The following is a 26,254-nucleotide window of genomic DNA, read 5'->3' as shown; positions in this document are numbered from 1 at the left end:
GTCACTCAAAGCGGTACCTGCAAGAGCCGAAAATAAAACAAACTATCAGCGACCCGCCCACAACTCATCGGCTCTCTTTCAGTGTCTAACAGCCGGATGATACAAATATTGCGGTCTAATGTCATGTGAAATCTGGAAGGCGACATCCGAGCGTGAATGAATACGAAAGTGAGCCGACGAGAAGAAAGCAAGAAGTAATTTTCACCGATTGGCTAATCGGCGTCTTTTCTCACGGTGCTTTTTTTCTAGCGTATGTGACGTCACTCACATCGGTCCGCTAACACATGGAATATGAATATGAATATGACAGAGAGAATATGAGCGCATGAATGTTACCGTGTTTGTCCTTCACTCTTCTGGAAACACGATGAGCTGAACGGAGCTTTTACTGGAGGTAAGAGAGATGAACTGTCATCTAAATCATTCTATTTATGTGTGTGTGTGTGTGTGTAATTTATTGATGTTTTGGGATTATAATGAAATTGTTGAGTTGACATTCTTAAGTGATGTCTGTAAACATTGTTTTCGTATTAACTCTGATTACATAACTGATATAATGACAGCTGTTGATAAGTCACACTTAAATTCAGAGCTTATGTTGTGGATCATTTATTATGCATTGATGGCTCATATCTGCCCTGAATCACAAGACTTTTTCTTTTAAAGTCTCCTACATCGAATGTACATTCAACAACACGCTACAATATAACTGAATAACATTCCACAATATAAAGTATATGTAATTTTAAAATAATAATATTATAATTTAATTCAATTCAGTAATATGAAATTGAATGCAAATAACTGCTCTGTGCTGCTGAAGATTATTTGACAAGATCATACTCTCTTCTTAGGGCCTGATAACATTACTCTCTCTCTCTCTCTCTCTCTCTCTCTCTCTCTCTCTCTCTCTCTCTCTCTCTCTCTCTCTCTCTCTCTCTCTCTCTCTCTCTCTCCTCCGTCCCTCCTCTGAGTCTGACCTCTTTGCATGCAAGGGTTAATTCTGAGTTATGTGACTATTTCTTGAATAGTTCACTTCTGCATGGACTTCACTTATAGCTTCAGTGAGAAACTGATGGCTTTAAGATCCTTTTCTCCTCTGTATATTTCCGGAATCATCTGTTCTGTTAACTCAGTTGGCATGTCTGGGGCTGACATTATTCACTTATGTTGGAATATGAAACCAGGAGGAGTACAGCAGCGATAATCACTCTAAGTACAGAACAGATTCTGCCATCTGATCCTGTGGCGTTTGACAGATGTTCTTTATTAGTGTCTGGAAGTGTGTATGTTATGGTCAGATCATTGACCTTTGTGATCAGCTGAGAGGACTGAACGTTTCTTATCGTCCAGAGAGTCTTTGATAAAAGCATCATGTGTGTTTGATCGAGTACAGAAGGGACTGGGGACAGAATTCCTGCTTGTACAGTAATAATCTCACAAGAGATTCTGACAGAAAATCAATAATTCATTTCTGCTCTTGGGGGTATCAGATTGACCAGACTGACCGTGGATAGCATTTCCAAAGAGATGTCTTTGTGTCAAAGAATTTGACGTCATTCACTTATTCAATTAAATTCACATTAATTTGTATAGCGCTCTTTCTGCAGAGTTTAGCTTCGACCAAACAAGCTAATCATGGTCTTCAGTATTACTAGAAAGCTACAGGCTGATGAGTTTGACCATGGTTGAAAATCTGCGGAAAAGTGGATTTCGAGGGCCAGAGTTTCCCAGCCCTGATATAGACACTGGTTCATGGGTTTACAGAGATCATCGCTCCCTAGCAGTGGACCATTGAAATTTTGAAACATCTCAAAACAGTTATGACGTAATAAAGTCTTGTTTACTGAAATCACGTCATTTTGGAAGTTTGACACACGCTCTGAATCACTGGTTTTAAACTAATGATTCACAAAGGTTTTGAAAACGCCCATGACTACAAGTTCCTCATTGCTATGTGGTTGCTAGGCTGTTTTGGGTGGTTGCATACTGGTTCATGCATGGCAAAAACGCCCACCTTCAAAATGTCTGACATTCTGGTCTCTTCTTCAATGTAATTCTGAAAGTATTTTAATATAAGAAAATGCCACACTTAAAAGAGTGTGCTCCATAAATTTCATACTGACCATACTTGTACAGGTTCCAGTAAAGGGATAGTTCACCCTGAAATGAAAATAAAGCCATGTTTTACTCACCTGGTGTTGTTCTGATGCCCTATGTCCTTCTATCTTTTTCGGACCTCAAAAGGAGAAATAAAAAATAAAAACATCCTGCACGCGCTCTTCCATATGATGGCAGTGAATGGCGACCAGGCTAAAACTTTACAAAAAGGATAGAAAAGTATCTTGCAATGATACAGGGAGACGCGCGTCATATCTTGCAATGATACAGGGAGACGCGCGCCATATCTTGCAATGATACAGGGAGACGCGCGCCATATCTTGCAATGATACAGGGAGACGCGCGCCATATCTTGCAATGATACAGGGAGACGCGTGCCATATATGGAAAGTGTTCAGGTATCATTGTGTGATACTTTTGTATCCTTTTTGTAAAGTTTTAGCCTGGTCGCCATTCACTGCTATTATATGGAAGAGCGCATACAGGACGTTTTTTAAAACTTCTCCTTTTGAGGTCCGAAAAAGATAGAAGGTCATAGGGCATTAGAACAACACCAGGTGAGTAAAAGATGGCTTTATTTTTGTTTCAGAGTGAACTATCCCTTTAATGACATTTCTCCTCCTTTCTCCATGTAGACTCAGACCATGAATTACGTGGGTCAGTTGGCAGGGCAGGTGTTCGTGCAGGTGAAGGAACTCTACAGAGGTCTGAATCCCGCCACACTGTCCGGCTGCATCGATGTGATCGTTGTCCGACAGCCGGATGGAGCTCTGATCTGCTCTCCATTTCACGTACGCTTTGGAAAGATGGGTGTCCTGAGATCACGGGAGAAAGTGGTGAGTGGTACCAGGATACAGTTGAGATAACAATGACTATATCATCAACATATTATGTTGTCTGACCTCCCTATGATATCTGGTTGGTCCATAATGTGTTGACGTATCTTCTCTCTTTCTGTCACTCAGGTGGACATTAAGATCAATGGGGAACCTGTGAATTTGCACATGAAGCTAGGCGAGAACGGAGAAGCGTTTTTTGTCAAGGAGACAGAAGACAATCAGGTGCAGAACAACAGAGAAACATGCAAACACTTACCTTTTGCTTATCAATATTCATACTTGTTTCCTGTGGCGTCTAATGATAATAATTATTTGGGGGGCGTTTTTTTGGGGGGGAGGTCAAAAAAATACAAAGTAGTACCAAGAAGTATGTTGACTAAATTCAAGCATTAAAGAGAAACTCTGCTAACTCTGCCCAAAATGTTAGTTTCATGCTATTATCAAGATGGCTGCGGCTACTATCATGACGTTTGCATTTTTCAGTTAGATCAGATGTTTGAGGTCTTTTACCGCTGTTGTCCACAAAATTTCAGTATCGACACAAAAAAGGGCATTGCTAACATCACATCCAGCCAGCCACCTCCGTTTATCATAACAAGCGCGGGTGTAGCTTCGTCCTCTGTCACTGGCCTGCTGTTGGATCTGTAAATCGGGTTTGTCCGGTCCGAGATCCTTTATCCTTTCTTTTTTTTTCTTCCAGCGAACACCTTGTGAAAGGTTTTTTTTTTGGTGTAAATCAATTACAGAATTTGGTTTAACTGCGGCCATCTCTACGAAAGTGATCAGCCTAATTTAATTAATTTGTTACATTTATATAGCGCTTTTCTAGGCACTCAAAGCGCTTTACATATAGAAGGGGGAATCTCCTCAACCACCACCAATGTGCAGCATCCACCTGGATGATGCGACGGCAGCCATATTGCGCCAGAACGCCCACCACACACCAGCTGATTGGTGGAGAGGAGACAGAGTGATGAAGCCAATCTGTATATATGGGGATGATTAGGAGGCCATGATGGCCAGGATGCCGGGGTTACACCCCTACTCTTTATCGAAGGACATCCTGGGATTTTTAATGACCACAGAGAGGACCTCGGTTTAACGTCTCATCCGAAGGACGGTGCTTGTTACAGTATAGTATACTGGGGTGTTAGGACCCACACAGACCACAGGGTGAGCACCCCCTGCTGGCCTCACTAACACCTCTACCAGCAGCTACCTGGTTTTCCCAGTTGGTCTCCCATCCAGGTACTAACCAGGCTCAGCCCTGCTTAGCTTCAGTGGGAAACCAGTCTTGCAAGCAAGCCTAGCAAGGTTTTGACGGAGTTGGGGTGACGGTGTCGCCCGCGCACTCTCGCAGTAGTGGCCAAGAGCGTAAAGTTGAATGACAGGTGACGAGAACCAATCAGATTGGATAAAATAACATGTATCCAATTCTGGGGCATGTTCAAAGCTCAAACCGGTGCGCAACGTTTTGCTACGGTTTCCGGTTGAACGTCATGTTTCCTGTAAACGGTGTGCAACGGGTTTGAGATGCGTTTTCTCTCATTTGGTGGGTGTGTCAAATATGTCAGCCCGATCAGCAGCAACATGTATATAAACCACGCTGTATTAAAGAGACAGCTCGCACAATGGGTCCAAGTAAAGTTGTTTACAAATGTGTCCGCTGCAGCTCGGTATACGCAACAATTGAAGATATTAGAAGACATTATTGTCGTAAGAGTTTTATAGTAAATATATATATATATATCAACATGATGATGTATTTATTTTTTATTTTAGCTTCATTGCAAGGTAAGTTTATGTATATACCAAATTTCATATGGTAATTAAGTGTAATTAAGAGAAAATACAAGCTATTAAAAAAGTAGGAACTAGAAATAAAATGATTTAAATTAGAATTGATAAAAAAGTTAATTAAATGGGATTGGGATGTTGTATTTTATTCTGGACAGCAAGGGCAGTGATTGCATGTATTTTGCACTATTAAACACGTATTTATATCGATTTCATCAGGCTCCGAAAATTTCTCAAAAAGAACACAAAGAATGGCCTTCTCAGCTGCCATAGTTGCAACTCTTGCGTCATCAGAACAGGGTGTTCAACGCTGCACCGTTTCCGTTTAAAAAACAATCCAACGCTCTCCATTGACTTTGCATTGCGTGAGGCTGCCTCCTTGTCATTTCGGACTTATAACAAAAAACAGAACAATGTCTAAAAGCTGATATGTGACAATGTGTACAGCAAACAAGCTAAACAAATCCCAGAACCAATAACCCAGAAGTTTTTATAAGCTGTTGACCCAAAAAACGAGCGTTTAAGGACACAAAAGTGGATACAGGCAAATGAGATAGAGCGCGACATGCTATATTATACTGAGAACTACACACACTGGAGGGGAACGTCATCAGCGACAGGAAATATAATATATAAAACTGACATTTGGATATTTGACTTAACAGTGACAAAATATTTACTGCACACATAGGCACACTGAGTGTCAGGATCCCAAAATTTACCCATTCTTCTTGCTGAAGCTTCACGATTTATTGCCTTTATCCTCTTTTGTCTCCTTAAACGCTCGTTTTTTGGGTCGACAGCTTATAAAAACTTATTTCAGTGTTTTTTTTTAGCTTGTTTGCTGTACACTTTGTCGCATATCAGCTTTTAGAAATTGTTCTGTTTTTTGTTATAAGTCCGAAATGACAAGGAGGCAGACTCACGCAATGCAAAGTCAATGGAGAGCGTTGGTTCGCCCCCCCCCCCCCCCCCCCCCCCCCCGGTGTGAGCGTGGCCTAAATATGCACTGTCTCTATTGAAAGAAATACAGGAAGTAATTATAGGAAGTGCGGTTAAACCACTGCAAATGTGACACTCATGTTTTTGAGAATCAGACTTTGTGGTGCTGAGATCAGCCGAGGGAACATCCTTATTCTCATCATTCCATCTCTTTTGTTCTCATCTAATACTTCAGATTATTACGCTGCACATGTTTATGTGACCTCATTCAGAGCCAAAACAAACGTATTACTAATGTCTGTTGATAGCTCACACAGAGTTTACAGTACACACTTGTTTGATCAGATCTCAGACTAACTTTCTTTTCTGATGATTCCCTACAGGAAGTGATTCCATCTTACCTGGCCACATCTCCCATTCCGTCCGACGGGGGTTTTCTGGTGGGCTCCTGCACTGAGAATGGAATGATGAAGAAGAGGAGGAAGAGGAGAAGGAAGTGCAGAGTGGAGGATGTGAAGAGGGAGGAGAGCGTGGAGTTCTCAGAGGAGGAACTGTTCAACATCGACATCAATGACAGCGAGCAGCCTGATCAGAACAGGTCAGCTTATCCGTTAAAGCCTTTTTAGAAAAATACATCAATCTCAAAAAAAGTAGTTGCATTTTTTTTTTTACTATTATGCCCAACACAGGTATCTTATGTATGTTTCTATGTTTGTAGAGACCTGCCGAATGGAGGTTTTTCCACTGGAAACAAGCAACACACAACCTATGCTCGCTCAGATGGAGATTGGAGTCCTGTTCACAGGTGGAGCCCAAACAAAATTGAGTTTTAAATCCTTCAAGTTAATTTAGGCATCACAGTATAATGTACAGTATGAAAATGTTGAGAGTTGTTAAAGATTGCATTTAACAGTGTTATTAAATTATTAGTGCTATTAAATATGTAATATTAAATTATTAGTGCTATTAAATATGTAATATTGGCAGATTAAAGAATAAATTCAAAAAGTTTGGGGTCTGTAAGATATTTTTGTTTGAAGAAGTTACTTTTTTTTTTTTTTTTTAGAAAGGATGCATTAAATTGATTAAATGTGTGAGTTAACGGATTAGTTCACTTCAAAATGAACATGTCCTGATATATTTACCCACCCCCATCTTATCCAAGGTGTTCGTGCCTTACTTCAGTAGAAAATAAATTATGTTTTTTGAGGAAAACATTCCAGGATTTTTCTCCACATAATGGACTTCAATGGCAACCAACGGTTGAAGGTCCAAATCAATGCAGTTTCAAAGGAAGGGCTTCAGAGGCTCTGCACGATCCCAGACAAGGAATTGGGTCTTATCTAGCCAAACCATTGGTAATTTTCTAAAAATAAAAAAATATGTATATACTTTTTAACCTAAATTGCTCATCTTGCACTGCTCTGGGGCTCGCCAGTGATTGCGTAATCATGCCAGAAAGGTCATGCTAGACGTAGGCGGAAGTACCGCCCCAAACGAACGTGTGTGAAGACTAATACAAACGCCCTTTACCAAAAAACACTCCATCTTCAACTTCAAAATCGTCCGACATCGTTTTTGCTAAAGGATGTTTGTATTAGGCCATGTCCACACTAATACTTTTTCATTTGAAAAATCTTTTTCTCTCCGTTTTGCCCTTCTGTCCACACTGAGACGGTGTTTTAAGTCAACGAAAACGTAGCTTTTTGAAAACGCTCTTCAAAGCGGATACATTTGAAAACGCCGTCTTTGCGTCGTAGTGTGGACTGTGAAGACGGAGGTATTTGAGAACGATGATGCATGTTTAGTCATGTGACGCATATTGTACCAATAGATATGTATGTTTATACCGCTATTGTGCCAGTTATGTGCTATTCACTTTCACACAGTTGCTAAAATATGTTACTTTGCACACTTCATATCACAGTCCTGCAAGGATGACAGAAAATTGACTCCTGTGGCAAAACACGAGTGAAGTTGCGTTTTAGACCAAACATAATAATGGTTGACCGAGTGCGACCTGGACGCATCAGTGAATGGTGAATGCTAAATAAATGGTCCTGCCATAAGAATTGTGTGATAACTTTATGATGTCTGTCTAATCTCAGTGAGCTTTTATGAGGTTTTACGCATGCGCAGTAAGTTGAATTTGGCGTTTACTGATGTTTCAGTGTGGATGAGAAACTTTTGGAAAACGCTAGTGTGGACAGAGAGCGTTTTAAAACAAAAACTCAGTTTTCAAATCTATCCGGATTAATGTAATGTAGCCTTAGTCTTCGCATGTGCACTTTGTAAACACGGGGGCGGTACTTCCGCCTACGTCTAGCGTGACCTTTCCGACGTAATTACGCAATCCATGGCGAGCCGCAGAACAGCAAGATGAGCAATTTAGGTTAAAAAGTATATACATTTTTTTTTTTTAAATGACCGATGGTTTGTCTAGATTAGACAATATTCCTCGGCTGGGATCGTGCAGAGCCTCTGAAGCCCTTCGAGGTGCTTTGAAACTGCATTGATTTGGACCTTCAACCCGTTGGTTGCCATTGAAAACCATTATGTGGAGAAAAATCCTGGAATGTTTTCCTCAAAAAACGTAATTTCTTTTCAACTGAAGAAAGAAAGACATGAACATCTTGGATGAGATGGGGGTGAGTAAAATATCAGGACATTTTCATTTTGAAGTGAACTAATCCTTTAAGACGGGTAACGGGTGAATGCCGGTAGGAAGACGTAGACACTGTTTTCAACATTGATAATAATATTAAATGTTTCTTGAGTAGCAAATCCGCATATTAGAATGATTTTTTTAATATAAAGGTATAAATATAAAGGAAGAGCCCAAACACAGAGACTCGCTCACATACCATTTATTCACTGCAAAATAAATTGTTTTCTGCCGATTATAAAAAATATTGCCTAATAATCTCTGTCAGTGCTCTCTTTTTTTCTCCTTTTGTTTTGCATATAAAATGTATTGATTATGTCCTCTCTTTTCTCTCCAGTCCTAATGTGTCTCGTCCCTGCACCCCTAAGAGTGACTCTGAACTGCTTTGTAAAGATCATCAGGAGGATTCGGCCATGTTGTGGTCCTGGGGGGAGTTACCACAAGCTGCCAAGGTCAGAGTAATCCTAAAAACCAACTCACTGACACATTAACCCAACTAACAGCAACTATAACATCAATGTGATTTGAAAGACCCCCTCATGTATTAAACTCATACTTACCTCATAATAAAAATGTATTTACAGCCATCATTTCTGTCAGCGAAACCAAACGCCCTGCCTGCGTGCCCACTGTCAATCCCAGTCTCTGACAACACACATTTCAGAGTCATCCCTGAGACTGCCGCCCATCACCATGACAGCAGCAACAGGACATTACATGCTGATGATGGCCAATCAAACAGAGCGAAAGAGTTTGAAAAGCAGGATGTGACACCAGCAGCGTGCGTGATGTCTGAGGTTGAGGAGGGAGGAGAAAAAACTGGACCCCGCCCACTAAATAAGACTAAAAGAAAAGGTTATTAGTGCATCATGTTTTGGGTTAAAAATTCTGGCTTTTTGTGTATTACTTAATTCAAGGTGTTTTGTGTGTTCTCATGCAGATAAGAAAAGTCGCCATCTGGGTTCTGATGGTGTGTATTTGGATGATATAAAAGATTTGGAGCCGGAGGTGGCGGCACTTTACTTCCCTAAAAGGTGTGTCATCCTATTTTAATCTGTATTAACCATGTAAAGCCTGACATTGGGCAGTCGTGGCCTAATGGTTACAGAGTTGGACTTGTAACACGAAGGTTGCGGGTTCGAGTCTCGGCAGGAATTGTCTGTGGGGGGAGTGAATAACCAGCGCTCTCCTCCACTCTCAATACCACGACAAGGCACCGAACCCCCAAACTGCTCCCCGGGCACCGCAGCAATACGGCTGCCCACTGTTCTGGGTGTGTGTGTGTGTGTGTTGACTACTGTGTGTGTGCACTTGGACGGGTTAAATGCTGGGTCAAAATATTTTTGTATCATGTTAGTTTTGAGTATCATATTCGATGCATCAGGCTTTTATAGCTCACATAGTATGACATAATTAGAATATGGAGCTCATACTCGAGGAGGAAAAACACCTAAATTGAGGCCCAATCTGAGAAAAAAAGCAACTTGGTGCTTATTTATATGGCCAAAAATGAAGATTACATTTTGATAGTTCTTTATAACTGTATAGAGATGCATATAAATATCAGTTGTCACGCTATATCTCCTAATAATGTCTTTGTAAGATGATATTTAGATGCTTAGTTTTATGATCAAAGTTATGTTTTTATTGTAGGTGACAATGATGATTGAGAGAGTGATAGAATATGATAGTCGGTTTTATCATATACATGTATGCTCGAATGGCTAAGATTGCTTATATCAACCATTAAGCTTTGTATTGCTTGTTATTGTGTTTTCTCAGTGGTTCAGAGCGGTTGGGTGAGAATGGCGTCTGCAGTGTGACCGTGTCTCCTCAGTCTATGTGCAGCTCAGGAGCAGACAGCGGAGTGGACAGTTACGACCTGCCCACCATGGCCATCTCTCTCTGTGGAGGCCTCACAGATAACAGAGAGATCACTAAAGGTGCACAGACTACACATTAATTATGTACAACAGGAGTCAGGACTACTTGCTTGAAATGCATTCATTAAGCATTCATGTCTGCATTTGCTTACCTGCGTATCTGTCTGTCCTTAATCTTACAATCACTCAAACGTATGCATCATTATTGATTTACTGTCTCTCTCTCTTTCATTCAGAGCATTTCCAGCAGAAGTCTGTGTCTTTTCAGCAGTTTGCTGATAATCCATCTATCATTGATGACCCTAATCTGGTGGTGAAGATTGGCTCTAAGTGAGTGTCACATTACGGTAATCGATTCACGTCTCATTTGTCTTGGACTGAAATAACAGCTGCTATATTTATTTATTTTTATCTGTGCAGGTATTATAACTGGAGCACTGCTGCTCCTATTATGCTGGCTATGCAAGCCTTCCAGAAACCATTGCCTAAGGTACACGCACACACTCACATCAGTACTGGGGATTATATAGTCTCTCTTCAGTAACATTTGGAAGTACGATTCATTTTAGCAAATCAATGAATTCAGATGTTTTATTTTAGTTAACTTGCTGATTCGCTGATTCATTTGATTCACTCAGTAGTTCTCGCAGAAGTCCCTGTGCAGTTTTTTATGACTGTTTTTGTATTTAAATAAATATTTAGTTAATACTGGTATCACTATGCCTTTAATTTAGTAATATAAATTATGTTTTTTTTAATATATAAATTATTTAGTCACATATAAAATTATGGATGATACAGAAAATATGATAATTATTTTAATTTAATAAAATAAAAAATGAAAATGGATATTCACTTTGAGATATAAAATTATGGATGATACAGATAAGCTGATAATTATTTTAATGTAATAAATAAAAAATAAAAATGGATAATCACCCAAACATTTAAAAGCTATGACATCAAATTATTTATGTTCCAAGTATTAAAAATATGGGAAATGAGCATGCACTATTAAACATCTAATATTGGTCAATAACGTAAATTAAAAAATCAAATGATTTGCGTATTCCATATATAAAAATCTATACACTACCGTTTAAAAGTTTAGGGTCAGTAAGATATATTTTTAAAGAAATTAATTATAAGATTCAGCAAGGATTCATTAAAAATTGATAAAACGTGGCAGTAAAGACTTCTTTTGAATATTCATCAAAGAATCCTGAAAAAAATTGTCATGTTTTTCCACAAAAAATATTAAGCATATTCGTATTCATATTAGAATGATTTCTGAAGGATCATGTGATGTTTTTACAGTATTTTTGATAAAATAAATGCAACCTTATTGAGAATAAAAGACTTCTTTCAAAAACATCCAAAAATCTTACAGACCCCAAACTTTTGAATGGTATATTGTAGTATGTGAGATTACTCTCAGTGATTCTGTGATCAACTTTTTCCATCTGTTCTCTTGTCCTGCGTATCACCTCCATCTGTGTGTGTGTGTACTTTAGTTTGCAGGGCTCAGTCATGTGTGTTCTGTGCTGGAGTTTGTTTTCTGTCACCTGCTTCATTTCTTTACTTCCTCAGTCCGTTGCTCAAATTTTTATCAATCCTCTTTCCTGCATGAGAGTCCAGCATGTGTTTGCGTCTTAGTGGCTTCAGTTTCTGAGAGTTTATTTTGAGAGTTTTTCGGTTGTTTAGCATTACGCTTGTGTGCATGTCCCTCACAGGCCACCGTAGAGAGACTCATGAAGGAGAAGATGCCCAGAAACCGAGGAAGATGGTGGTTTTCATGGCGAGGAAGAGCAAATAGCACCAAACCGGTACTCAAATATGTACACATCATCACCATGGGCTTTGTTTCAAATGATGCACTGGATGTGGACTAACATATCTGTGAAGTTCTCAATTGTAGGTTCTTTGCGTTTGCAGGATTCAGTCTCATGCGGTTCGGTCTGTGCTGCAGGAGACGAGACCATCAAGAACAGGTTCAGATCTGATGGATACATCCAGGCCCGGATTAAGAACATGTAGGGCCCTGGGGCTATGACAAACCCAAGGGCCCCCATAGTAGCCGATCTTAGTGCCACAACGTTTTCTACCACAGAAATAATTAGTATTTTTTAAAAACGAAATCTTCAAAGCACAGAGATACAATGAGTATATACTGTCTGAATATTCCATTTTAATATTCAGTAGGCCTTAAATGCATAAATGCATTAACTCCAGATATGAGGTCAAAGCAAACCGGTTTCCAGAAAAAGCAACAACTTTTGAGTATATACAACTGCCTTAAGGAGTTTTAAAACCTGTGAGGTCCCAAATTTGAGGTATTTTGGGGGGTTTGGGGGCATGGTCCCCCAAGAAAATTTTGATTTCTCTGATCTATATATGTGCATTTTAAGATGTTTGAAGGCTAAAATTTTTTTAATAATAAATAGCTTTCAAAACCATGCAGGTGGGCAGTAGATTGTCATACCCATAGTTGCCAAGTCTGCGTATAACACGCGACTTCTTTTTATGGCAGGTCGTGTAAAAAAAAACACGTGTTGCAGTTTTTTGGGCTTATTTTAAAAAATGTGTTTGCTTGTTAGGGAAATATGACAAGCAACTTCATTTCTTTACATTTATGGTCACTGTTTTGTCCAATACATTGACTGACACTGTCTTCTCAAAGCTAATAGACAATCAGTGCTATGATACAAATGCTGTAGTAATTCGTTCTCACATCCCGCCTCCTTCTCCCCCTCATTGAAGAAAAATTGCATTCAATGTGACATTATAAATGCACATAATGATAGTTAGTAGACGTAAATAGACGTATACATTTCTACAAACAATGCCACCAGCAGAGATGAACAGAGATGGAGAGGAAACAGGGAGGACAGGCACCTCATTTAATTTTAAAAAATATTTGTATAACATATTTATCATTACAGGCTATAATAAAAATAAAAACTAGTATACTAACAGTAGGTATGGTTCCCAATTATTTTATAATAAATATGTGGCTATATTGCAGCACTCCCTTAGTGCTTGCATACATCCCAATGTGCATACTATCCATCCTAAATAGCATGTGACATTAGTAATTTCCAATACTATTTAGGGCAGATAGTATCAGATTGAGATGCAGGGCTTGTCTTTTTCACAGTTTGTAGTGCGTGTTCACTACTCTGCACCTAATATGTGTGCACTAACTCCGACTAAATTGGCCTTCACGTCACTTTTTCCTTCTCCAAACCTCTTCTGTTCACTGCTGATTGGAGGATATTTCATGCCCTTTATTGCAATTTGATGATTTTTTGTAAAATCACATCTGTTTTTGCTTTTCAAACTCAGAGAGGTTTCAGTTTAAAATGTTGCAGGCTCATTTATTGATAACAAAATAACTGATAATAAATTATATTGATGATAATAAATAATATAATAATATTGGGCTTGTTTTTGAAGCTGTGGTTGCTTATTTGTCTTGCCAGAGTTGGCAACACTGGTCATACCTGCTCTCTCCTCATTTCATCACTCTCTCATTCTTTTTCTCTCAGTTTCCTTCTCTTGCCCTGTCTCTTCCCCTCCTAAAGCTGAGCTCTGGCTGATAGTCTGTTCGTTGTTTAACATTGAACGTTGTTTGAAATATGAAATGTTTAGTTTGGCTATAATGTATAGGCTACTTACATCTCACACCGTTTACTGAAGCGTCGCGTGACTCGCGCAGCAGCTTATGTGTACATAAAGCACTCTATTGGTGGTCAATTATTTCACAACATTTATTAGCTATGTAGCCTACACCTCGGAAAAATACAGCGGTCCGGACCTCGGAGACCTCATAGCTGGCTACGGCCATCGTGTAGGCAGTCTATATTTACTTCAACACTTCAGACATGGTCGGAGCTTTTCAGTCTGGTTCAGCCAATTTTGCCACAGAGCCTTTACTGTACACATGATGTTGAGCTTGTACAGGGCCGGCCCTGACCAATTTGCTGCCCTAGGCAAGATTTTACTTGGTGCCCCTTGTATCAAGGTTTAGCACTACATGTTTTCAGTCTAAGTTGTGGAAACACTCGTACTGTTTTATTTTTGTAATGCATTGATGTTTTATTTTTATTGTTGTTGTTGTTTTGATGTCCAGTCCATTCTACCCCGTCATTATGTTCATGATATTATTATTATTTTTTATTTTTTAAAGGCTGATTATAGTAAAACTGTACAAAAATTGCACCTACGCCACATTACAGCCTAAACACAAATAGCAAGAGTAATTGCATCTAACATTCATTGCCAAACTATTCATTGAGAACTAGCAAAAGTGTTTGTTTTCCAGTAGATGGCAGCAATCTTCCACTAAACTATGAGCATTTTCATGTTTTCACCAGGAATTCAACTGAGAAATTTTGATATTTAGTGTGAATTTTACATAAAATGTTGCTATTTTAAATAAACCTGTATATAAATATCATTACTAATTTCGGCAAATACATTTTAAAATTGCTATACACCCCCTTAAAACTGCACAACTGCATAGTAAAAACATTAGGCTATTAAAAAAGTGATATTACATGCGTTTAATATTTTTATATTATTTATTTTTGACAAAATCACACTGGCTGTGGCCTCTGGAGAACCCGGAACAGCTGCTTGCATAAAGTTTAAGGTAAAAATAACTGGAATTAATTAGCAAACATTAGTATTTTACTACTATGCAAATAAATAAATTGTTCATTTGTTTGCCTACATCACTTTACTTCTGTCTTTACACTGCAAAAAATGCTCTTCTTATTTAGAATCTTTTTCTTGTTTCCAGTCCAAATATCTAAAAATTCTTAAATCAAGGTGCATTTACTAAGTAAAATGACATAAGACATTTTTCTTGTTTACTTGAATATACAATCAAAATGAAGTGAGTTTTTGCTTAAAACAAGCACAATTATCTGCCAATGGGGTGAGAAAAATAAACTAATTTATGTTTGGGACAGAAACAAGATTTCAATCAGAAACAAGATTATTTTTCTCACTCCATTGGCAGATAATTTTGCTTGTTTTAAGCAAAAACTCACATCATTTTGATTTTATTTTCAAGAAAACAAGAAAATTATCTTCTGTCATTTTACTTATCTAGTAGCCTAAATGCACCTTGATTTAAGAATTTTTAGATATTTAGACTAGAAACAAGACACAAATACTATGTAAGAAGAGCAGTGTTTCCCTTATCTTCCCTGCATCAGAGGGCTTCTGTCTTTTTTTTAGACACTTCAATTCGGCCATCCGTCATAAATAATCAGGCAACTTACACCGTGTCAACACCTGGCGCGAGCGGCCAAGCACCCTAAAAAATGAAAGCAATCCTGTCTGCGTTATGCGGCGACGCCACAGAACAAATTCCCCAAACGATAAACTGATCTCGCGTTGTATAGGGCTCGGGCGCTGCGTTGCATTCTGGGACGTGGCGGCCATGTTGATGGCCTCGCGAATGTAAACAAACAGCAAATCGAACGAGGAGAAGCAGAGTTGGGAGAAAGAAAAACTATGTTAAAATCCCGAAAAGGATGTGGAATTTACCGGGATACGTTAAATAGGGAAGCCAGGGACCGGTATATGGACAAAATTGGAACTATTAACGGTTTGGATTCATATGAAATTAGCAGTTCACAAATGGATGGGTTCAGGAGCTGCAGACCATGAAGCCTATGTAACGTTAACCTTTTACCTTGAAGCATTCTGCACCGTTCTGTGTTCTCGGGTTGCACTACTTGCAAATAAACACTGAAAAATATCTGATTGTGTGACACTTCTTGCTTTTGCACATTATACGGTTATTGCGATTGTGTGACACTTCTTGCTTTTGCACATTATATTGATTTAAGTATATTTATTTTGAAGATTGTGGGTATGGATGCAACAGACACTTATGGCTGTATTTAATGCACATTTATTTTATTTCAACGCTAGGGCTCATGTTTGTCAGAGCACAACATACATACACAATCTTATAGAGGAATGTCATGTCTTCGTCCTTGCTTGGCAACACCATGTGAATCGGTACTTTATCTGACAAAATAGTGTACTTGTTGCGGACGGTTACAATCACCCTTTCCACGTGAATTCGGAGGTGGGCATTTTTTCTTGTGCTCCCCACATCTCTTGCATCAGCTGACAGTGTTCTTTTGTGAAAGCAGCGATCTTTACCTCGGCACACATAAGTCCCACACACTGTCCTTTATGTCAAAGCCGCGATCAGCCAACACCATATCCCCAGGTAACAGTTTGTCTTACAAGCGCGATCCAAGCGAGCCGACGACTCTTTGTTACCTCGGATAACATTACTTGGTCTCCGTGGCTGCGTCTCCAAGCAGGAAAGCGGTGGAAAGTTAATCCATTTTCGAACTTTTTCCCATGGCGATTATGTGATCTAGTGTTACACCCCACAATGCAGCAACGGTTTACCATGGTTTCCAATAATAACGCCAAATTAAGACACACGACTGAGAGGGAGCACGTCTATAAACAGTGCGCAGTAGTCCGAGTAGCAGCAAATGAGGCCATCAACATGGCCGCCACGCAAAGTAATGACGTCATACGCCCGAGCCCTATTTCTGACGCACTTCAAGTAGCTCGGCGGGGGGAGATTGATGAGGCGGACCGGGAAGATGCGGGGGACTTAGTTACGTTTTTTTGCGCTTTATTTGGTAATATTTCAAATTAATATTTATAAAATAGTATCATTAATGCATTTTGGCGCCCCTATGGATGAGTGGCGCCCCTAGCATTTGCCTATTCCGCCTATGCCACGGGCCGGCCCTGAGCTTGTATCAAATTCAAATGGATAAAACGACTGCCTGGCGCTCGTTATGACTTCAATGGAGCGGCGAAAGCGCCGAACGAGTTTGTCAGCGACGACCCAGCTGCTCTCGCGCTGCCACTGCTGGATGCGCGTGCGGTTTATTCAGGTAGCGCCGTTTCTTCACCTGGCTTTTGATTTTCCCATGCACTCGCAGCACTCCAGTAGCCTAAATAACAGCGCTTAATTTGTGGGGGCGTGGTGTGGTTTTGCGAGCGGCCCAACAGGAAAACTTTAGGTGCTCCCGATCGATTGTCAATCATTTTCTCGGCCAATCACGGGCCCCCCTCCGTGCTCGGGCCCTGGGGCTTCAGCCCCACCTAGCCCTTATGTTAATCCGGCCCTGGATACATCATATGATTTCATCTGAAATTATATTGTGGTCTATAGTTATTCATATGTTTAACCAAGTGTTTGTTTACAGACGGCCAGACGAGTCCTCCTCCAGTGATGAAGATCACTTACCTGCCAAACAAACCCCCGTTCCTGTTCACACAGACCCTGCCCCTGCTGGAGGGGGCGTGTCCTATCAAAAAACTCTCCGCCTTTCTTCAGAACAACTTGTAAGTGTACTAAATTTAATTAAAGGGATAGTTCACCCCAAAAATGAAAATTCTCTCAACATCTACTCTCATGCCATCCCCAATGTACTGTGTATGACTTTCTTTCTTCAAAAGAAAGTCATACACATGAAGTCATACAAACATTTTTAGGAAATTAATCAGTCTCTGTGAGTCCATATAATGCAAGTGAATGGATGCTGATCGGTTGACGCTTGAAAAACCACACACACTGACTGTGACTAATCCATCACATTTTTAACTATTAAATCAATGCTTCCAGTCTATTGTCATAATGTTGTGATGCGTGACATAAGTTTGCGTGAGACGTAACGTGATTTATAGTTAAACAAGTTAAAAACTTTGAGTATTTTTCGTACACACCTATCATTTCACTTCAGAAGACATTCATTCATCCACTGGGGTCGTATGGATTACCGTGACGATCGCTGTGTGTTGTTTTTCAAGCGTCAACCGAGCAGCATTCATTCACTTGCATCATATGGACTCAGAGATTGATTATTTTTAGTGTGAGTAAATGATCATACACCCGGCGCAATGCGACGCAGGTGTCTTTTGCTAGTTTCAGCCCGACGCAGTTATAATTTTCACGTCCAGCACCACGTTGTTTAAATGGCAAATGCACTCGTGCCCATCTGTTCGCACATGGGCGTGCTGATCTGGAAACCAGGTGTGTTCAGGCGCATTGTTGGCGAGTTGCTATTTTGAGGCAAATGAAAACTCAATATTTTTTGTGTTATTTAAAGAGCACGTTAGTAATACGCGCCTATAGGCCGGTGCACAACGTGCGTACACTCTGCTTATTACACACACACTTATTACACACACAGGGACGCGCAGCAGCACACAAACATTTTTAAATATTAAAAGTAAAAGGATTATTCTCTGGAGAAGTGTTCAGTCTTTCCGCTCGCAAATTCCGCCATGTAAATAGCAATCCACCATGGTGCAAGCGCAACTGGCTTTTAAAGGGAATGGGAGATGAGACTCTGATTGGTTTATTGCACTTTACACCCAAAACATACCCATGACTCATTAAGAGACTAGGGACAATCTGCCGACCATTTTTTCCATCTTTAAACTAGCAAAAGTGGATTCGGACATGCACATGCGCTTCAGACCATGCGCTCAGATCATTAAAATAGGGCCCTACAGATGAAAAAAATAATAATATTATTATTAATTTTATAATTTAATACGATTTTTACGAGCTAAAAATGAGTTTTTAGAATGAATGAATTATCTTAATTAGGTACATTTGAACAGATTTAATGCCACACTAAATACTACTAAAAACAATTTAATTTGAGTCTAAAACGGTAATGAACAGCAGCATTTTGCTACAAAACAGAAGACCTGGAATTTCATGCAGAACTTGAATCACTGACTCATTCGAAACAAATCAGTTCCGTAGAATGAATCAGACTTTCCAAAACTACATATGAGAAAAGGGCAGTTTAGAAGATGGTGAATTGCACACACTGGTTGTGGTTGTGACTGTGTGTTTGTCTGCTATAGGTCAGTCTGCAGCTAAAGGACGGCCCTAATGACGTGGTGTTTAGCGTGACGACTCAGTATCAGGGCACATGCTGCTGTAAGGGAACCATCTACCTGTGGAACTGGAATGATAAAATCATCATCTCAGACATCGATGGCACAATCACCAGGTGTATAATCGCAAACATAATCAATATACACAATAATATATCAGATCGCTTTATGTTACTGTTGTTTTTTTCACAGGTCAGATAAGTTGGGGCACATTTTGCCCACACTGGGTAAAGACTGGACCCATCAGGGCATCGCACACCTGTATCATAACGTCAGCCAGTAAGAGTCCACCACAACCACTTTCTCTGATTCTCTGCTTTATCACCAGGATGAAGAGTGAAATGCTTGTGTATGTTTTGCAGGAACGGTTATAAGTTTCTGTATTGCTCAGCGAGGGCGATCGGTATGGCTGACATGACACGGGGTTACCTGCACTGGGTCAATGAGAGAGGAACCATGTTACCACAAGGACCCGTTTTACTGAGTCCCAGCAGCCTGTTTTCAGCACTGCACAGGTGATTATACACACAAACACACACACACACGACTTGATTCACTATATATCTGAAGACACCTCATTAACTTCTCTTGCTTTTACACTAAGCTAATTCTATTTTAATGTAATCAATTAAAAATACACTAAAAACTAAAATAATTTAGTCTTAAAACGTCTTAAATTTTGATCAAATTTAATGTCATAAACAGTCTTAAATATCTTAAATGGTATAACAAATGGGGACAGAAAAACAGGAATCACTATATAGACTAATATGATTATTACATTTCAAAAGGCAATTATTTAATTAAATAAAACCTTGCTAAAACTGATTACAGACCGACTTCCGAGGCAACGTAGCGGTTTAATGATCTACCGCAAAATAGAGCAAACTTTGGTGAGAACTAAGCAAATATTTTACATTTATTTAATTACTACAATAGTAAAACGTTGGTCAGAAACGTACATTTACACACAAACTGACCACCAACCGCAAATTTCAGATGCCATCTTCATTTTTCATCTTAACTGTCACAGAATGGAACACACAGGATTGTGGGATATCAAAGGCAGCGAAGGATACATCTATGCTACCTCAGATGAAGGTATCTCAGGAGACAGGAAGTGAAGCTAACATTGGATTTGAACGTGCCTTGATGCCTCCGAATGCAGCATTTTTAAGCTTTCGGACGGAGCTAGCATCGCCCTCATCTTTTTGAATGAGCAGCTGGAAGTAGTAAAGCATATGCATTTCAAAATAAGAATGTATTTTGGGCTTATTTATAATTAAAAGCATCACATTATGCATACAATCCTTTCCCCCCCTGGATATTATCAGTATTTTGGTTACACAATACACTCCATCTTGCATTTAACACATTCAAAATATACTTTACTAGTATTGGCACAATAATCATTTTTCATGGCTTTAATACACATTATTATTATTATATAAGTTAAATGCATTATCAGTCATTTATATGTATGGATATATTTGTACATAAATCAGTTTCAATACATGTATAAATTGAATATGCTTGCCGTTACCATGTTTTAGTGTCATTTTATTATTATTTATTATTATCATTTTAATAATTTTTTAGTTTTCATGTTAATTTTAGTTGAATTTTTAGTCATTTCATTATGTGCTTTTGTCATTTTATTAGTTGTTGTTTTTTTAATATTGTTATTTATGTATCATTTTTTTATTTCAGTTTTAGTTTTAGTTCGTTTTAGTTTTTATTTATTTCCAGTTAATCATTTTAGTGCTTCAACTTCAACTTATTTTAGTTTATTGCCAAGGCATTTCTAATTTTCATTTTTCAGCTAATATTTATATTATATTCTATATAATGGTGTAATGCCTATTAACCAAAATATTTGTAATAGTTTTAGTTTGAAACCCAAACCCAAATAAAGGACCTTTGCATAATGTTGTTCCTCACAATGATGCTCATACACACTTTCTCTCTGCTTTTCAGGGAGGTGATTGAGAAGAGGCCGGAGAAGTTCAAGGTGGCGTGCTTGACAGATATTAAGAATCTGTTCCTCCCGAACACAGAGCCCTTCTACGCAGCGTTCGGGAACAGAGACACCGTAAGTGGACATGAGTGACTATGAGAATGCAAGAAATTAGCTATAATGCGATATATATTGGTTAATTGGTCATCATATCAGCCATAATAAACATAATTATTAGCTAACATCTGTCAAAATTATTTGCATACCTAATTGCAAGAGATGGATTGAAACGAGGTTTGTAATCCCCATTTGGTGTGTCTGTAGGATGTGTTTTCCTATAAGGAGGTGGGTGTTCCCTTAAACAGAATCTTCACTGTCAATCCTAAAGGAGAACTGATCCAGGAACATGCCAAGACCAACATCTCATCGTGAGTACACACTACTGACCAGTGTTGGGGAAGCTCCTTTAAAAACTGTTGTTTGTCAAGCTTTGAGCTACTCATAAGACAAGCTACTTTTTGGTTTATTTAAAGTTATCTATACTACATGCTACTGACTAATAAAAAGTAGCAAACTATCTCACTGGGGAGGGAATGCTGAAGTTAAAGCTTTTTATACTTAGCACAGGGGTTCCCTGAGGTTTTTGTCAGCCGAGCCCCTGAGATGTAAAATATTTATTAAAAGTACCCCTGAGATTTTAACTTAATATTTCAATTTAACAACACATGCTGATAATGGTCACATGACATGCAAGTAAACATAAAATATTTAATCTTTTTTTTTTTTTTTTTATGTATTAAGTTATTCGTTTTTTACTTTTAGTTATTAGTTTACTTATTAGTTTTTAACTAATTATTAAAAAATATATATCATAAACATATAACTTGTAAGTTACAATTATACTGCAAAGTAAACATTAAAGGTGCACTATGTAAAATTTTTTCAGTAAAATATCCAAAAACCACTAGGCCAGTATTACATATTTTGTTCAGTTGAGTACGTGCAATATCCCAAATGTTTCCAACTATTTGTAAATCGTGAGAAAATTGCGATTTTAATCAAGGAACCGGGACGTGTGATGGAGTCGCCTGACGATGGCGTCATATCTGCGTTACCCTCGGTTTTATTCTGCAGAAACGCTTTACTCTCACTGCAGTGTGAACAAGTGTCATAGCAGCTGCCGAGCGAACGCACAGTAACGTCATAACATAATTTTCAACACACTCAGATGTGTCTAATATGATAAACAGAGTTGCGTTACCTCATACTCATGACCGGAAAAGCGGAAGTGGCGCCGGCGACTGTGGCAGTCCCTCTGCTCGTGAGGCGTGTGTTGCGTTCATCTTATTAACAATCGCTCCAGCGGCCTTGCTCAGCTCCACAACACTCGCTCCTGCTCTGCTTCATAGTACAGTAACGTTAATAATCACATCCATGAACATGATTTCTGCATGATTTTCATGGTCCTATCCCGATTGTTTTCTACCGGCTGTGAGATGAAGACCACATGTCCCAAGATTCTGCACTCAAACGTGGCATCGTCAACCTACGCCTTTTTTTTTTGAATAGGCGACCTCTAGCGGACGGAAAAGTTACATAGTGCACCTTTAATATTTTGTATTAATTATAACAATAATTTTATTTTACACTAGAAATTACAATACTAAAGATGCATTCGTGTCATAATTATCTTAATTACGAGATTTGTAAAAAGTGTTCACGTCCTCGTAGAGCTCGTAGTTACAACTTGTTACAACAACTCCTACTTGTACCATGTGACCTCTGTACCACCTGACCCCTGCAGGTTCGTTTAGGCGTTGATAGTGTTGACCAGTGTTGGGGAGTACATGTAACTAGATTACGTAATTTAATTACAAAATAAATGTAACTGTAATCAGTTCCAGATAATGAGAAAAATAAAGTGTAGTTAAATTACAGTTACTTAATTGTACATCTGAATATTTTCTGTAAAAAGCTAGGATATGTTGAATAATATTCAGTTGTTGCTTTGCCTGTTTGATGTGCACGATGTCTCTGGCCATTTAAAGGCTGTTTAGTAAAGCGATGCTATTCTGAGGCTTTTGATTGGCTCTCTTGTTAGAATTTGCAGCGCATCACATCTGACAATTACATCCATCCACATTGCCACTGAAAGGCTTTGTGGCTACAACCTGTCTGAGAGTTGCCACCATGGCAAGTGATACAAATGTGTTTCAGTGCTAGAAAATAGAAAAGTGATCAAAAAGTAACCAAATGTCATCAGTTACATTACTTGTAATAAGCAGTGTAACCATTTCATTATTTTATTCATTTTAAATAGGGTAACTTGTAATATGTAACCTATTACATTCCCAAAGTAACGAATAACAGCACTGAGTAAAACGTCATGTACTGTCATCGTAAAATTACGGTAATTATGACATGGTGTGAACGCAGCATGAAATACTGTCCACAAAAATGTTGGAAATTATGCAAATATAAATAAAGTTCAATTCAATGTTGTTCAGTTGAGTACTTACAATATCTAAAATGTTTCCAACTATTTGTAAATCGTGAGAAATAACCAAGGAACCGGGACGTGTGATGGAGTCGCCTGTCGATTGCGTCATATCTGCGTTACCCTCAGTTTTATTTTGCAGAAACGCTTTACTCTCACTGCAGTGTGAACAAGTGTCATAGCAGCTGCCGAGCGAACGCACGGAGTAACGTCATAACATCATTTTCAACACACTCAGATGTGTCTAATATGATAAACAGAGCTGCGTTACCTCATACTCATGACCGGAAAAACGGAAGTGGCGCCGGCGACTGTGGCATAATAAAAGTCCCTCTGCTCGCGAGGCGTGTGTTGCGTTCATCTTATTAACAATCGCTCCAGCGGCCTTGCTCAGCTCTACAACACTCCTGCTCGGCTTCATACTACAGTAACGTTAATGATCACATCCATGAACATGATTTGATTTCTGCTCAAAAATTATCCAGATTCTTTGTTTTGAACAGGCGACCTCTAGTGGACGGAAAAGTTACATAGTGCAGCTTTAAGATGAGATGTTTCATTATTACCTTAGTTTGCTGGTTTATAAATCTGTGCGCACAATACGTTGTGACAAAAAAACAACACCACTACTATTTCTGGAAAAACTACTTTGTTCTGAAAACAGACTGTCACACACACTTCTGATAAATGTAGTTAAGCCAATTGTGTTGCTGCTTTAATTCGTACTCCCTCAGTTAGCACTGCTGACTGTGTGTCTGTGGGATTAAATGCTTTATATGAATAAGTGTGTCAGCTGTGGTTTACCTGTGCAGGTACGTGCGTCTGGGCGAGGTGGTGGATCACGTCTTCCCGCTCCTGAAGCGCAGCAGCTCGTGTGATTTCCCCTGCAGTGACACCTTCAGCCAGTTCACCTTCTGGAGAGAACAGCTCCCCCTCGTGGACGGACAGATAGCGAGCACTATCAACACCACTCGCTGATCAGATGCACGGGCGCTCACATAAACTGCACAGAATGCAGGCACAGGCTGAAAACCAAAACTGAACATACTGAAATCAGTGCAAACATATGAAAAGCACTCAAAAAATTCATGTCTGGGTCTGGACCTCAGAAAAAAAAAGCACTTTCTTTAAAAAATGTCTTCACATGTCATTTATGATTTATAGCATATTGTACTTTTACCTTTTCAGTGTTGCTTGTGACCACAAGCTTTGTGTTGAAAAGCATCTGTTAATGTATGAATGAAACTGAATAATGTTACATTTCACACAATTTGAAATGTCCAGGTCATATTTCACTTCATATATATATATAAATAAATGTGTGTGTGTACAGTGATCAGGCATAACATTATGACCACTGACAGGTGAAGTGAATAACACTGATTATCTCTTCATCACCTGTTAGTGGGTGGGATATATTAGGCAGCAAGTGAACATTTTGTCCTCAAAGTTGATGTGTTAGAAGCAGGAAAAATGGGCAAGCGTAAGGATTTGAGCGAGTTTGACAAGGGCCAAATTGTGATGGCTAGACGACTGGGTCAGAGCATCTCCAAAACCACAGCTCTTGTGGGATGTTCCCGGTCTGCAGTGGTCAGTGTCTATCAAAAGTGCTCCAAGGAAGAAACAGTGGTGAACCGGAGACAGGGTCATGGCTCATTGATGCACATGGGGAGCGAAGACTGGCCTGTGTGGTCCGATCAAAGAGTGACATTTTAGTGACAATTAACCTCCTTTATTTATTTACTATAATGTTAATGGTCTAAAAACACATTTTCTTTATGCAAAATATGACCCAAACATGACAATTTTTGTGAGATTTACTCCTTTATTCTAAGAGAAATTAAAAACTGCAAAGGAGAGAATATAGGAAATGTTACATTTCTTTATTTTTGAATGGACAGCATTAGTACCTTTTTAATGTACTAAGTAATATTTTATCTGTCTGATTATTTAAAAGGTCTTCTGCGGTCATATCACTGATATTCCTGCCTTCATATATTTTCAACCAGCACTTTATCCGTTACTGAAGAAAGATATGCTGTCATATTTTCTTATGAATTAATAATCATAACCCTGGTTGGGTTTCTTCCATTTTATTATGATTTCAATGGGATTTAAAGATTTAGATGTTTAGTATATGAGACAGATGCTATATCTGTAGCATGATGCTGTTGATATAACCAGGTTTTTCTTTCTTTCTTCCTTTTATTGAAAATTGTTTTCAGCTATTAGCTCCAAATAAAGTGTTTGGTGTTTTGTCTGATTTTCTTTCAGTGAAAGAGCAGTTGATCAGATTCTCAGGTCATTCTTCTTTGAAGGAAAATCCATCTGTTTTTGATCTTCAATAAAACTACAGCAGGAAATATTCTGTGGCGTTCAGTTTATTTAATTTATCAGTTAATGAATATATCTGAGGTTTGGACAGTAAATGTTTATTACCTTCCAGTTTATACAGGTGCTAAAATTATTCACCATAAGATCATAATGTGATCTGCCAATTAAATCGTTGTAAAGCTCATCAATAATAAAATAACTACCATTCAATCATTCATTATTTTTATTTTAAAATAAAAATAATGTTCA

The 26,254-nt window shown here is 38.8% G+C and overlaps 1 protein-coding gene across 2 annotated transcripts; it reads left to right on the top strand.

Moving 5' to 3' along the window:
* On the top strand, positions 1–26,031 carry lpin1b (lipin 1b). Of its 2 annotated transcripts, XR_013817696.1 has the most exons (22): positions 1–394; positions 2,757–2,957; positions 3,087–3,182; positions 6,083–6,297; positions 6,418–6,504; positions 8,702–8,816; positions 8,949–9,219; positions 9,305–9,398; positions 10,147–10,307; positions 10,484–10,577; positions 10,668–10,737; positions 11,981–12,073; positions 12,183–12,238; positions 17,510–17,648; positions 19,185–19,333; positions 19,410–19,496; positions 19,580–19,732; positions 20,052–20,110; positions 20,251–20,318; positions 21,195–21,309; positions 21,499–21,602; positions 24,484–26,028. XR_013817696.1 is itself a non-coding variant. In XM_079832038.1 (20 exons), the coding sequence occupies exons 2-20, from the start codon at positions 2,766–2,768 to the stop codon at positions 24,647–24,649; spliced, it is 2,457 nt and encodes an 818-aa protein (XP_079688164.1). In that variant the 5' UTR covers positions 1–394; positions 2,757–2,765; the 3' UTR covers positions 24,650–26,031. The 2 variants fall into 2 exon arrangements, 1 of the variants encoding a protein (XP_079688164.1); XM_079832038.1 differs by lacking the exons at positions 20,052–20,110; positions 20,251–20,318 and having other exon boundaries at positions 24,484–26,031.
* Positions 26,032–26,254: the final 223 nt, after the last annotated feature.

This window comes from Gobio gobio (genome assembly GCF_949357685.1).
Source record: "Gobio gobio genome assembly, chromosome: 12".
In the NCBI taxonomy this organism is placed as follows: Eukaryota; Metazoa; Chordata; class Actinopteri; order Cypriniformes; family Gobionidae; genus Gobio; species Gobio gobio.
The sequence above is the reverse complement of the archived record's forward strand: the minus strand, read 5'-3'. Positions and strand labels throughout refer to the sequence as shown.

Coding starts and splice junctions, on each gene's coding strand:
- lpin1b (XM_079832038.1), top strand. CDS start 2,766: ATGAATTACGTGGGTCAGTTGGCAGGGCAGGTGTTCGTGCAGGTGAAG. Junction 6,298..6,417: donor GAGCAGCCTGATCAGAACAG/GTCAGCTTATCC, acceptor CTATGTTTGTAG/AGACCTGCCGAATGGAGGTT. Junction 10,738..11,980: donor TCCAGAAACCATTGCCTAAG/GTACACGCACAC, acceptor TGTCCCTCACAG/GCCACCGTAGAGAGACTCAT.